Source organism: Urtica dioica, chromosome 6, assembly GCF_054948205.1.
Source record: "Urtica dioica subsp. dioica isolate 48M chromosome 6, U.dioica_male_clone48M_v1_H2, whole genome shotgun sequence".
Classification (NCBI taxonomy): domain Eukaryota; kingdom Viridiplantae; phylum Streptophyta; class Magnoliopsida; order Rosales; family Urticaceae; genus Urtica; species Urtica dioica.
Genome location: NC_142761.1, coordinates 4,392,880 through 4,406,765, shown reverse-complemented (window position 1 = coordinate 4,406,765; position 13,886 = coordinate 4,392,880). Strand labels below are relative to the sequence as shown.

At 32.6% G+C, this 13,886-nt stretch overlaps 1 protein-coding gene across 1 annotated transcript; it reads left to right on the top strand.

The window, feature by feature from the left end:
* The first annotated feature begins 8,131 nt into the window (after positions 1-8,131).
* LOC149393035 (sugar transport protein 13-like) lies at positions 8,132-13,642 on the top strand. The gene is made up of 5 exons (XM_089616759.1): positions 8,132-8,383; positions 9,155-9,480; positions 10,735-10,859; positions 11,724-12,015; positions 12,705-13,642. Exons 1-5 carry the CDS (start codon positions 8,251-8,253, stop codon positions 13,389-13,391), a joined length of 1,563 nt encoding a protein of 520 aa, XP_089472885.1. The 5' UTR covers positions 8,132-8,250; the 3' UTR covers positions 13,392-13,642.
* Positions 13,643-13,886: the final 244 nt, after the last annotated feature.

Here is a 13,886-nt window from a genome sequence, read left to right as displayed (position 1 = left end):
AAATAAAGGAGAGAGAAAAATATAAGATATTGTCCTATATTTTCTCCTAATTTAAAGGAAAGTATTTAAGAGAATATTTAGGAGAATAATATATTCTCCTTTATTATCTCACTAAATAAATTATTCTCTATTTAAATAAAAGAATAATATCCCATAGATATTGATCTGATGGATGAGAGAAAAAGTAGGATTCACTTGTTGAGATCCAATGGCCTAGATTTAATCCACTAGTGTGAACACAATAAAAAGAAATAAAATATTCTGGAAGATTCCATGAATATCTCATTTTTACTACTATAAATAGGGGTTCATGAGAAGGCAAAAATAAGCAATTATTTTAAGAAATTTGAGAGAAATTTCGTGCATCACTAGCCTCCCTTGGCCGTGCATCTGCCTCTCCCTCCCCTCGAAAATTCGTTTCCATTCTTAGTAAAATAAGAGAGAGATCTCGAAACACCTAGTTTCATGATCTAGTGAGATAAAGACTGTGCCCACTCATCTTTCTTATTCGTCTCGGAGATTACGTTTTGGAAGACTAATGTGTCATCCTCGAGTCCTTCATCAAGACGACGCAAGGAGTACGCGATTGGATTGGAGCGTTCTGTAGCTGAACCGAAAATCAATGTAAGTACTCGTTTACTCTTATATCGGTTGCTTGACTTATATGCTATCGTGAATTAAATTAATTAAACATAACTAGATCTTGTTAATTATAACCATAATTTAATTAGCTTATGATCAGCGTAATTAATTATTTTTCCGCATTAATATGGTTATATGGTGGAATCATCTCAAAAGAGGCGCATCGGAGCGATCGTTCGTGTCCGATGCGCGCTCGATCCACCGACAAAAACATACCGAGGCTGAGAAAATAGTGGTCGGAGGTGGTCGTGGCGGAAGGATGGTGGTCGGAGGTGGTGGTGACGGAGAGATTGTGGTCGGAGAAACAAAAAAAAAAAGTAAAGATGGTAGAGGTGAGGTGGCGGCGGAGCTTCACAGGGCACGGTTGGTGGTGGTGATTACTCGGTGGTGGCGACAATCTTGCACTCGGTGGTGGTTCTTGGAGTTGAGATTCCGGCGTGGTGGTCTCGGTGGTGAGGTGGCGGCGGAGCTTCACAAGGCACGGCTGCGGAGGATCGGCGCGGAGGAAAGGACCGGCACGGAGGAGAGGACCGGCGCGGACTTAGACGTCGGAGAAGACCGGTACGCGTGGTGGCTCGGAGAAGAGAGAGGGAGAGAGGGAGCGAGGTCGCAGAGGGAGGGAGAGTCGCAGAGGGAGGGAGAGAGGGAGGGAGAGTCGCAGAGGGGCTATTGGGTGTTGGGGCTGTTGTGAAGAAGATGAAGAAGACGCAGCTTTAAAAACTAACCCTAGTAATCAGGTGCGACAAAGTCGCACCTGATACTCGAGTAGGTGCGACTAGTCGCACCTAAAAAAGATGATAGGTGCGACTAGTCGCACCTGAAAGTAAAAAAAAAAATTAAAAAAAAAAAATACCACGTCAGACAAATGAAAAAAATGAGGGGGAGAAGTTGAGCGCTTATTTTTTTAAGACTTTCAGGTGCGACTAGTCGCACTTGAAAGTTTTCAAAACTATTGGGTGCGACTAGTCGCACCCAATACCACTTAAAATCAGCGAAATTTTTTTCATTTTTGGAGCCCTTTGGGTGCGACAAGTCGCATTTGTTGCCCATTTAGGTGCGACGTTTAGGTGCGACAAGTCGCACCTAATGCCCCTCCGCACTAGAAAGGCTTATTTGTAGTAGTGGTTTTTTTTTAAAAAAAAAAAAAATTAACAAGTTAGTTGACTTTGTTTAGTGTTGAAGATTATTTTGATCTGAAAAAACAAGTTTAGGACTAAATTATTAAAAGTGTATAAGCTTAGATATCCTCTTGTGTACGTTTACAAATCTGGTCAACTTTTACGTATGTTTATTTTACCGCCTTCTTAAACTGCTTTAATGTTATCCTCGTGGGGCAGTAGTGATGCGAGATTATGCAAGAGGGGATAGTCGATGATCTTTACAAAAAGTCTTGAGCTTGAACATTTTTTTTTTTTTTTTATAATTTGAGCTTAAATTTTTAACATATAACGTATAATTTGAAAAAAAAAAAATTGTTATTATATATACTAGATAAAAATTGGCATGCACGTAATTAAAGAAAATATAATTGCATATAGTGTGTTATTAATATATATATATATATATATATATATATATATATATATATATATATATATATATATGATATAGGTAATTGCCAGATCATCGTGTTGATCCACTAGCCAAAATTATGTAGAACCGTAGAGCAATTAAGATTAAGAGCACATGCACATAGAGTAGTACTTTACGCTGTTAGTAATATCGTCTGAATCAAACTAGTTTCTATGTTAAGTAAACGTACGTAAAAGAGAGTCAAACTCGTGACTTTGGAAAGTTCCAAGTTCCAACCTTTCGGCTGCCAGTAAATGAAGAATTGTAGAAGACCTATCCAAACTGTATTTTTTTTTATAATTCAGTTTGACATGGCCGCTCAGTTTTCTCGTGAATAAAGGTGTAAATGTTCTTTTTATATAAGTGCACCTTTTTTTTTTAATAAAATCCCAATGTGTAAATCTGAAAATTAAAAAATTGTATCATCAATCTTAAAGAAAACATCAGATCATTCACGATAATGAATTAAAACTGCGGGGCAGCCCTTGCATATATAGTGTATAATTTTATACATTTCAATCTTTTTAATTTCATTACATTTCTTTTCATTGCAAAGAAGCATATTTTCTTTTATTATATTCGCGTATCTATTAGTTTCTCTTACAAACACGAAATTATTTTTCTTATTTATTTATTTATTTTTGACAAATTTGAAGCTTAACAGTACTTTAAAATTTAAACAAACGCAAAACAAATTTACTGACCTATGTGGATTTTTATTACAGCCCAGCTTGTGTGAGTGTGAACGCGCCGCTTTTAGGTAAACTTGATGCTAAATTTGCAAAATATGATCCAGCAAGAAAGGTCAAATACATGGCATTTTAGGACCACATTAATTGCTCCAAAATAGAATACGCGTTTACATTTAAAATTTGTTTAATCAAGTGTGAACAAAATGTATACAGCTAAACAATGTTTACGGTTTTTATTTATTTATTTACTTTTCAGTTTTTTTAATTGTTATTTTATTATAAGTTTGTCATTTTATTTGATAGTTTTTGACATATGCACTTTTACCATGGTCAAGTTTGGTGGTCTCCCAAACCAAACACATGAATCCTCATATATACTTTTTCTATAAATTGTCTTTATCACTAACTCTCTTGTTTAGCTTACGTCATATCTATACGTCATCCTATATAAAGAAACCAGCCATTATGGTAGAAGATAAAGCATTATTAGATAAGAAATGAAAAGCTTAAATCTTTTTGGACCCCCCAACATTTGTTACTGGAATCTTAGGTATATGTTGTGTGTATTGTGTGGTTCAAATTCTCTTCAATTATTTTTCATCTTCCTTCGAATATGTAGGCATCGCGTAAGAAAGTAACAAGTGCATATAAACCAAATGTGTCTAATTCAAACAGATAAAATTTTTATAAAAAAAAACTAGGAAAAGAAAGTCTTTGAAGATGCTATATATATATATATATATATAAAAAAAATAACTACCGAATCAGGTAACCCTAACTGCCTAACAAATAATTAATAATGTTGTAACCTTTTCCTTGATTTAATCTTGGGTTTTAGTGTAACTAGTAATTTTTCTAGGACAATATCATTTTAACATATAGTAAATATTAGGTACACATGAAAATAGCGATAACTTACGTGGACGTTTATGATTGAATAAGAATATATGTGGATCTCAATATATTCTTTACCTACATGATACATACAGCTAAGTGAATTCCCAATAAGAATAATATGCTTTTGATAGATACATGCATTTCTAATTATAACAACCTACATTTATATGATCAATCCTGTAAATATATAGTGAATATCAATTAGCTCACGGTAAATGGGATTGCCAGGTGTTACTATATTATAACATATGCTGTATGCTCATTGGTAAACCTTCAAAATCAAACAGAGAATATATGCTATTTATAAGTTTAGAACTTTGAAAAAGCATCCCATTTGACGTGATAAATGTTTCCACTTTGTTGTATGGGTATCATGGGATCTTCTGTAGAAGATATGAATCCAAATGTTATATATCCTTTTTTTTTATTTTTATTTATCATATGTTATACTTATAATAGATGATATTGAAACATAAATTGCTTATTTTTTTGTATGTAATTTTGATTACGTATAATTAATATATTAATCACCTATACATAGATTCATAATATTATAATTAGTGCTAGTTTCTCTGCTATTATATATTTTTATGTGCATTTTGTCTTCAAGTTGGTATCTATAAAACCATATTATATATATATACATAAATTGTATTTTACCCTAATATTTAACTAGGTTATTGATCAATATTATAATATCTATGAGTAGTCCGAGTCATGTAAAAAAAAAAAAAATCAGTTTATTGATCACAAGTTCACAACTTGTAATTAAAACATTTACTTACGCTACTTAATCTCAAACAAGTTATTTTCATCCCATTTGATTAGACAATCACTACATATAAATACCATTTTCATCGTCGCTCACTAATCTGCCAATTTTGTTCCTGTTATTTCTCCTCTTCTTAATAAACGGATCCGAGTCTTTTGGACAGACTAAATTGGTCGAAAAAAATTATAGAATTTTATTGCATCACCCCGAGTATTAGACCATGTGACATAAGCAAATTTTTGGGGTTATTGCACACCCACCTCAAACCCCTAAAGAAAAAAAATTATTTTTCTCGGCTATGTTAATTACTCCATTTCTCAGAGACAATGTCGATCTTTGCGTAACTATAATCTTAGGCCTTTAGAACAACTTCAATGTTAAGTGTTGCTCACTTGTAGTAGTAACAACGTCATTAAAAAATATATCTAATTGATAATTTTTAAGCAACTTAAAAAACTGTCCACCGTAGTACTACTTTATAAAAATAAAAAAATTATACTTTATCTTCACATTTTTTTTCTTAGTTATATAAAAAAATATTAAAGATGCTCTTCACCAAACTCTGAAAATGTTCAACAACACCCTTGCAGCACAGGCACAAGATGATGATCATCCATTTAATTTGACATCTGCTTTTATATATTTTTCTCTAATAGGCTTGTATAATTGCTGTATATTAGAGTACTAGTAGTTCTTATTCCTATATTCAAATATACATTTCCTTTGTTATTTTCCGCTTATTTACCATTTACTCTTGATATTGGTATTTATAAATACCAAGATGTATCCATCAATAATATTCAATTTCAACTAATGTTCAAAACCATAGTTATTTCTCTTAATATTTATGAGGATTTGAAGTTGCAATAAAATGTGATAGGTGAACTTTAATCTTATCATAATCTATAATTTTGAGCTTTTTTTTAATAATTAAAAAAAATTAGTTGGGTACTGTTTCGTACTCATCAAAGTTTCGCTTTGGCAAGGAGAGGGAAAAGATATCCATGTATAATATATTGAAGATTGATAAGTTAAACCAGAAAATAAATAGTAAACAAATATCATTATCAAAATGTTGGTGTCATCCTTGTCATCATATAGTCACAATCGCTTTTTTTTAATAATAGAGAGCCCTTAATAATATCCGTGACCCCATATTTATCCACTAATAAGAATGATGATTTCTTGTTTATAAAGGAAAAATAATCTTATTGCCCATTTATAATGTGATGGTTATCATACCCTAATAAGCCCTCGTGTGTGAATGATTTTTATGGTTTTTTTTTAATAACAATAATATAAATATAGAAACCAATATGCATTTCTTGGGTCCTCCACTATGAGTAGGATATGAAATTGGAAAGAGCATATTCCACATTAATTTCCTCTTGGTCAGAAATTAATATCGATTGTTAATACCGGTATACGATCGTGGATATCTCCGTAGTTGCCGGGCCATCGCCGATGAATACCTAACCCTTTCACCTCAGTTGATGATCGACACAATTGGTGATGTGTCGTATATATCTTTATCCATCAGTCGGATTCTATATCCTTGTAGAATCCCCAAGATTTTACACATTTACGCGTATTATTATAGAAGTTTCTACAATACTGGATTTTACAATGGTACAGAACTGTTGTAGAAGCATTTTACAACAGTTATGTACCGTTCTAAAATCTCAATTTTGTAGTACCGTTGAAACTATGATCATTTGTATTCAATTCATACATTCGTGCTATGTTAGCATTTTACAGCATTCCTAGTTATTTTTACAAATATTTTTTAGGGCTATATAATTAATAACTTCTGTGCTATCTTAAACCTAGTTATATGCTTAAAATATTTGTAGCAACATTTAAAAGAGAGGGTTTTTTTTTTTTTTTTTTTTAAGTAATAAAGAGAGTTTCTTAACGTTCTCATTTCAGATGGGAAAGCATATATAAATCCTGATCTATATATATCGACAAATGACGTTAACAGCGTATTCATGTGCCTGTAAAAATTATTTATGAGATTTTTTTACCTGAAAAAGGCTTCCTAAGATAACAATTGTATAGTTAAAAAGTTAAACTCAAACAACTAATAATATTCCGTTTGATTTAACAATGGGAGAAGAAAACAAAGATGATCAAGTTTTGGACCACTGAAAAGTTTTTGGTCTATATCTCAGAGTTGAATTTTAGGTGACAACTAAGAATTGTCTTCATGGAAGCAAAAATAAAACAATAATATAACTTTTCTTTTCCTAAACTACTCATTGTCTTCTTCGATATGTAACAGATTATTTTCGTGTTCATATTCATAATCATATAAATACTAGTTCCCTAAAATCACAGACCGTCAGTTTTAACTATAGTTATTGATGTTGATGTTCCTATATATTTTAAGGTCATAGACTTGACATGAAACTGCTACAGCAAATAATGAGTTGATAATAATAATTGACTCCTGAAATAAATGGAGCGAGATATGTATTAATATTATCCCAAATAATATGTTGTCGACAAATTAAAATCATGGTAGTAAAAAACACGAGGATATATATACTTTTGTAATAAAGTTGACTTTCTAATTATAAAAAAGACGAAAGATAAAATCTATATATACGCGATGCTAATTTTATTGAGACGTGGCGTTCACTTATATGTCCGATTATTATTCAACTGCGATGATCTTATGTGCCAATTCCCACTTTTTCTTCCACACAGTTTCTTTCTTTCTTTATTTAATTTATATAATTAAATAACAAAACTAGAAGGATAAGTTCATCAGTTTCCTTGGTATTATTGCAGAACATTTCCTATTTGTTTGGCTTCTTAAAGATCCGAAAATTTATGAGATTCTTTCTAGAAAATATTAAAAAGATGATGTTATCGCAAGATGGTATTTTCCTATGGATTATGGGTGTCGTAATTGATCTGCAAATATTAATTACAGCTATGTGGCAGTGACGCTAAATAATTACCTTTTTTCTAGTTGTGCTGTCTTTATCTTTATCCATACTTTCTATTGGAATATGGAAATTAAATCGCTTTTGGGATTTTAATGTAAGTGAATTTGCAAGGAGTTATATGATAAAAAAAATGTATTTATAATTCCCATTTTCATAAAGTATATAGATATATATATATATATATATATATATATATATATATATATGCCTTAATGGTAATTACGTGCAAATACATAGAATGATTTAACTAATCTCAAAATTAACTCTCCTAGGACAATGCATCAGCCAATCAGCCAAAATATTATTTGCTCTTCGAATTTTCCTTAATAAATCATGAATTTATTGTATATATCTTTAAATTAATCCTTTTGAGAGAGAGAGAAAGAGAGAGAGAGAGGTTGACCCAAGCCAAGACCATAATTCACCACGTGGAGAGATCTAAACGGTGGATCCCACTTGCAGTACATCATCCATATATTCAACATATCTCTCATCAAAGATCAAATAACTTTGATTCATAGCATAGTTTGCTCTTTCACGTCCTCAAAAGAGAAAGTAGACCCGTCTCTCCTATAAATACACCATTCCTCCAGCCACATATTTCATACACACCATAACTCTCTCTCTCTCTCTCTCTCTCTCTCTCTCTATAAACTTATCATCACATTTCTGTCACAAATATTTTCTTTGGCCCCTTCAAATTATAATACTTGCAATCATGCCCGGCGGAGGATTCGCAGTTGCCTCTTCGGGGGCGGAGTTCGAAGCGAAGATAACTCCGATCGTCATCATATCTTGTGTCATGGCCGCCACCGGAGGACTCATGTTCGGTTATGACGTCGGTGTTTCAGGTCATTAGTTTGATCTATATATACATTATATATATACATATATATATTTTCTTACTAGGTTTTTAGGTTTTTTAGTGTCTTTGTGTCATTACAGATCTTGTTATTTCTTTGTGGATAAAGTTTGGTGTTGGTTGGCAAGCTTATATGGAAATTATATGGTCGGCGTGAAAATAATAATAATTGATTGTTATTACTTCTTTTTAGTTTATCTAATATCATATTCATACATGTATGGCTTAATTCCACAAGAAAAGGGGGATTAAAAGTCTTCAATAGAACTATATACCAAAACTGATCTAATAAGCCTACAATAAAAAAAAAGGTAATTTTTTTTTTAGATTGGTTCCAATGAACTTTCTGATCAGATTTCTAAAAACATGGAGAGTGTAAAAGTCTCTCTAACTAATTGCCACTATTATAGTTCTACGTCTTAGTTATTTGATAAGGACTTGAGGAGATATGTAATAGGGGTATTTTTGTAAATGTACGCCTATGTATACATAAATCTTTGCATGATCACACCCGTTGACGTTTAAAATTATATATATGGTGGCTAATTGAATCTCTTTTGTAATCTTGCTATCCTACGCCACGTGCGCATGTTACCATGTTCATCTCCCACCATAACAATAGTATTGCTCAAATATTGACCATATGCACACAACAAAAATTATATTAATTTTTTTTAAAAATAGAGTAAATAACTTTTATCATGTTCCATAATCTTTATTTTTTCATCTCTAACAATGATTTGATAATTAAATCTCACAGGCGGTGTTACACAGATGCCCGAGTTTTTGAGGAAGTTCTTCCCGGTCGTGTATCGAAGAACTCAACAAAAGGATTCATCGGAAAGCAATTATTGCAAATATGATAACCAAGGCCTTCAATTATTCACGTCGTCGCTTTATTTGGCCGCCTTGACCGCGACGTTTTTCGCCTCTTACACCACTAGAAGACTAGGCCGAAGATTGACGATGTTGATCGCCGGTGTTTTCTTCATCATCGGCACGATTTTCAACGCCGCCGCGGTCAATCTTGCCATGCTTATCATTGGTCGCATTTTACTTGGTTGTGGTGTTGGCTTCGCTAATCAGGTACATTTCTCTTCTATTTTACCACTAATTTTCAAATTATGAGTCATGAAAATGATGACAATAGATGGTTAAAAATTAGGGTTATATGTGGAGTCCCAAATGTCATGGTTTGAAATATCTTTAACAAGTTGTCAATTGTCAAAAGTGTGACGTTACATGACATGTAAGAAATCTTGTGGTATGGTTTCATTAAATTAAGATAACAATACATGGGCCAATTGTATAGTGAGAATGGTATCTCAATTTTGTCGGACGCTAAAGCGTAAAGATGGGAATATAATATATTTAAGTGGCTTATCATAAAATAAATTATATGATAAATAAACGGTTCCATTCCGGTAGGTAGTTTTGACCCACACTACTCTATTTTCTTCAAATAGGCTCAAAGGCTTTGGAAAGTCCTCACACATGTTGATGAGACTCTTTAGTCTTTTGCAACATTATTTTAATACAGAGGGAAAAGAAAATCATATGAATGAGTATAATTTGGAATTATCCGGACAAAGTTGATGAAACCTGCTTTCCGTGTATTTTCCCATTTTTTTTTTAATTTTTAAATTTTTAAGATATTCTTTCATTTTCAAAATCTTATTTTTAAAGCAATAACTTAAAGTCCCTTCACTTGTGTTGAATAACGTGATTAAGTGGACCCATAATTTTTGGAAGGCAAAAAAGAAGTGGACCAGTAATTTGTGTACCGTTTTCCTTTATTTTATTCTGTAAAAAAAAATGTTTACCTTTATGCTATTTTCGGTGGCTGAATCACTTGAATCTTTTTGAGTTATTTTATGACAGAATCTTTTTTTTTTTTTTTTAATATGAGTTTTAAATGTGGGACCAAAATAAATTCAGAACATCTCACCTAAAAACGCCTAAAGTTGATGAATCTGATTGTATTGTAAACACAATTTGGGATTGTGTATCTGTATCATGTGATTATATATAAAGGACATATTAGACATGTTTTCCTTTTCTTTATATATGTATTTTAAACACCAATCAAGTTGCTTAAATTGAATTGTTAGTCGGTAAAGTTGTTGTCTATTTTTTTTCTTAAACAAATGCAAGCCAACACTTTAGGCCTTTTTTTTTTATCATACGGGTCAGATTTTGTCTCTCTATAAATGTTTATATGAGATTTTTTCTTTCTTTTAATAATAATTGTGATCAAATTGATAGTACTATTTAACTACTATTTATGTCGATTTATTATAAGCATATTTCATATATATTTAATTAATTTAATTGCTACAGGCTGTGCCAGTTTTCCTATCAGAGATTGCACCAACAAGAATACGTGGAGGATTAAACATTTTATTCCAACTTAATGTCACAATTGGAATTCTCTTCGCTAGCCTTGTGAATTATGGCACTGCCAAGTAAGTAAACCAAAAATATTATTTTCTTTTATTATTATTATTATTATTATTATTATTATTATTTGGAGAATAACATCTGAATGATTCTTGTGATATGATTTTATATGCAATTGACCAAATAATATGTAGAAATATCAAGAGAAGAGGTAAAGACAGCTCATAAAGAACTGATTGAAGACTAGTACAAGAGCAAAATAAAATATATTAATTACAAGTTGGGAGAATAATATTAATTGAGAATAGACTGAACACGTAGCCACAAATTCATTGTCTCTTAGGTAAATAGTTTAAGAGGGTAGAGAAAAACGACAACAAAAAAATTATGGTCAAAATATCTTAAAAGATATAGCATTGAATTAACAAATGTATTTCAAAATATCTCGAATCATATACCTGAACAAGTTGACACCAAGCCGAAAATACGAATAAATTAATAAGAGCAGTAAGACAGCAATCTATTCTTCTATTTAATATTTGTTTTAAATAATAAACAGTCCTATGAGCCAGGATACGTGTCTTCAGATTTCACTCTCTGGTCAAGAATTTCAACTTATGTGACAAACAGTTCCTCTACATTCCAACACCATTATAATAATTTTTTTTTTTTTTTTAGATATAAAATAATTTATTTATTAACACCAATTCAGTCATCCATTTATTTATTATTATTTTTAGTTTGTCATAAATTGATCTATTATTCATCCTGTTCACTGAAAATACAATCGTGTAACAATTTTTTTTTTGACGACTAACACTAATACCGTTTGTCCACAAATTCAACTCTCTATAGTAATATATATTTCATGTATAATTGTAATATAAAATATATTTATTTTATTATCTAATTTTTTTTAAAAAAAATAGGATTGACGGAGGATGGGGTTGGAGACTCTCGTTGGGCCTAGCGGGAATCCCGGCGGGCCTATTGACGGTGGGCTCGATATTAGTTGTGGACACTCCGAACAGCTTGATAGAGAGAGGAAAATTGGAACAAGGCAAATCGGTTCTAAGAAAGATCCGCGGTACTGACAACATCGAGCCAGAGTTCCAAGAGCTTCTCGAGGCGAGTCGCATCGCCAAAGAAGTCAAACATCCTTTCAGAAACCTCCTCAAGCGCCGAAACCGACCCCAACTAGTCATTGCCGTCGGCCTCCAGGTATAATTTCTTTTTTTATTTTCTCATTTAAATTGTCATATAATTTGGTATATATATTACATGATTTTTACTTTTAAAAATGGTGTCATTTGAGCTTATACATATTATATTGCCATTTATAATTCCTCTAAAAAGTAAATACACTCCGCAATTTTTTTTCTAATTTATTTTATCCCTTTTAATTTCTTTTATTTACATAATAGAATTAACGCATAGTCTCTGTCTTATTTTATCGCTTTAATCTAATGATGTTAACTTTGTTATCTAATAAATTCAGAAATTGACCCCTGGAACTTTAAATTCAATTGTATGTCTCTCATAAATCTCATACTTGATTTTTATCTGACAAATTCTCATGTGTAACATTTGACCCCCCTAAATATAGTTGCACCTTCCCGACTAAAAAAATATAGTTGCACCTTTTTACACCTTATACATTTTTATCACTGGCATTTCTAACTCCTTTAAAAATTAAGAAAATTAAATACATTCAGTAAAAAAAAAAATAGTTACGATTTCATCCTTTCCCTTTAATTTAATTAAACAATCTCCAAGTTTTTTTTTTCTTATCTAATAAAATTAGAAATTGACCCCTAAAACTTGATACAAAAAAATATATTTTTACTCTCATTTGTAACACTTGACCACCCTCTAATTTTTTTTTTTTGTACATAATATTAATTCCACAGATATTCCAACAATTGACGGGAATAAACGCGATCATGTTCTACGCGCCGGTGCTATTCAACACAGTCGGCTTCGGCAACGACGCGGCTCTATACTCGGCCGTGATAACCGGCGCCGTGAACGTCCTCTCGACGGTGGTCTCGATCTACTGCGTCGACAAACTGGGCCGCCGAGTCCTATTGCTCGAGGCCGGGGTCCAAATGTTCCTCTCCCAAGTCGTGATCGCGATCGTGCTGGGCGTCAAAGTCACGGACACCTCGATCGGGCTCGGGAAAGGCTGGGCCGTCGTGGTGGTCGTGATGGTCTGCACTTTCGTGTCGTCGTTCGCGTGGTCGTGGGGCCCGCTGGGGTGGTTGATCCCCTCGGAGACTTTCCCGCTCGAGACTCGCTCGGCGGGCCAGAGCGTGACTGTCTGCGTCAACATGCTCTTCACCTTCGTGATAGCCCAGGCTTTCCTGTCCATGCTGTGCCACTTCAAGTTCGGGATCTTCTTGTTCTTCTCGGGCTGGGTCTTGGTCATGTCGTTTTTCGTGCTCTTCCTCGTCCCCGAGACCAAGAACGTTCCGATCGACGAGATGTACGACAGGGTTTGGAGTCAGCACTGGCTCTGGAAGAGGTTCGTTGACTTTGACCACCAGGGTGATCACCGCAAGGCGAATAATAATGTTGCCACCAACGGTCATCATTGATATAAATATATAATTCACTACTTAGGGACTTGATTATTGTGTTTGTGTTTTATACTTAGGGTGTTGTTAATTGTTTTGTTTGGTCACGTTTTTTATTTTTTATTTTTATATTTTATTCCTGTGTTGAAGAAGAAGAAGAAGAAGAGGAAGAAGTTGAAGTATTAATTAGTTCTTTTGTGTGTGTTAGTTTGAAAGAATGTAATTGATAATACATATATGATGATATAAATTATATATTAGTTCTTCACATACCAATTTCATTAATGTATGTGACACAATGTTTATCATGTTTTAGTGTCGTTTTTTCTTTTTCTTTTTTCAGTACTTGGGTTTAACTGCCGTTTGTTCCGAATGAAAGAATACGACCAAATCATTTTGCAAATTTATTATTATTAAAAAAAAAAAGAGAATTATAGCTCAAAGATTTATTTATTTCTTTCTTTCTTTTCCATGGTATTTTCAGACAATCAAGTAGCTAGATTTAATGCATCTTTT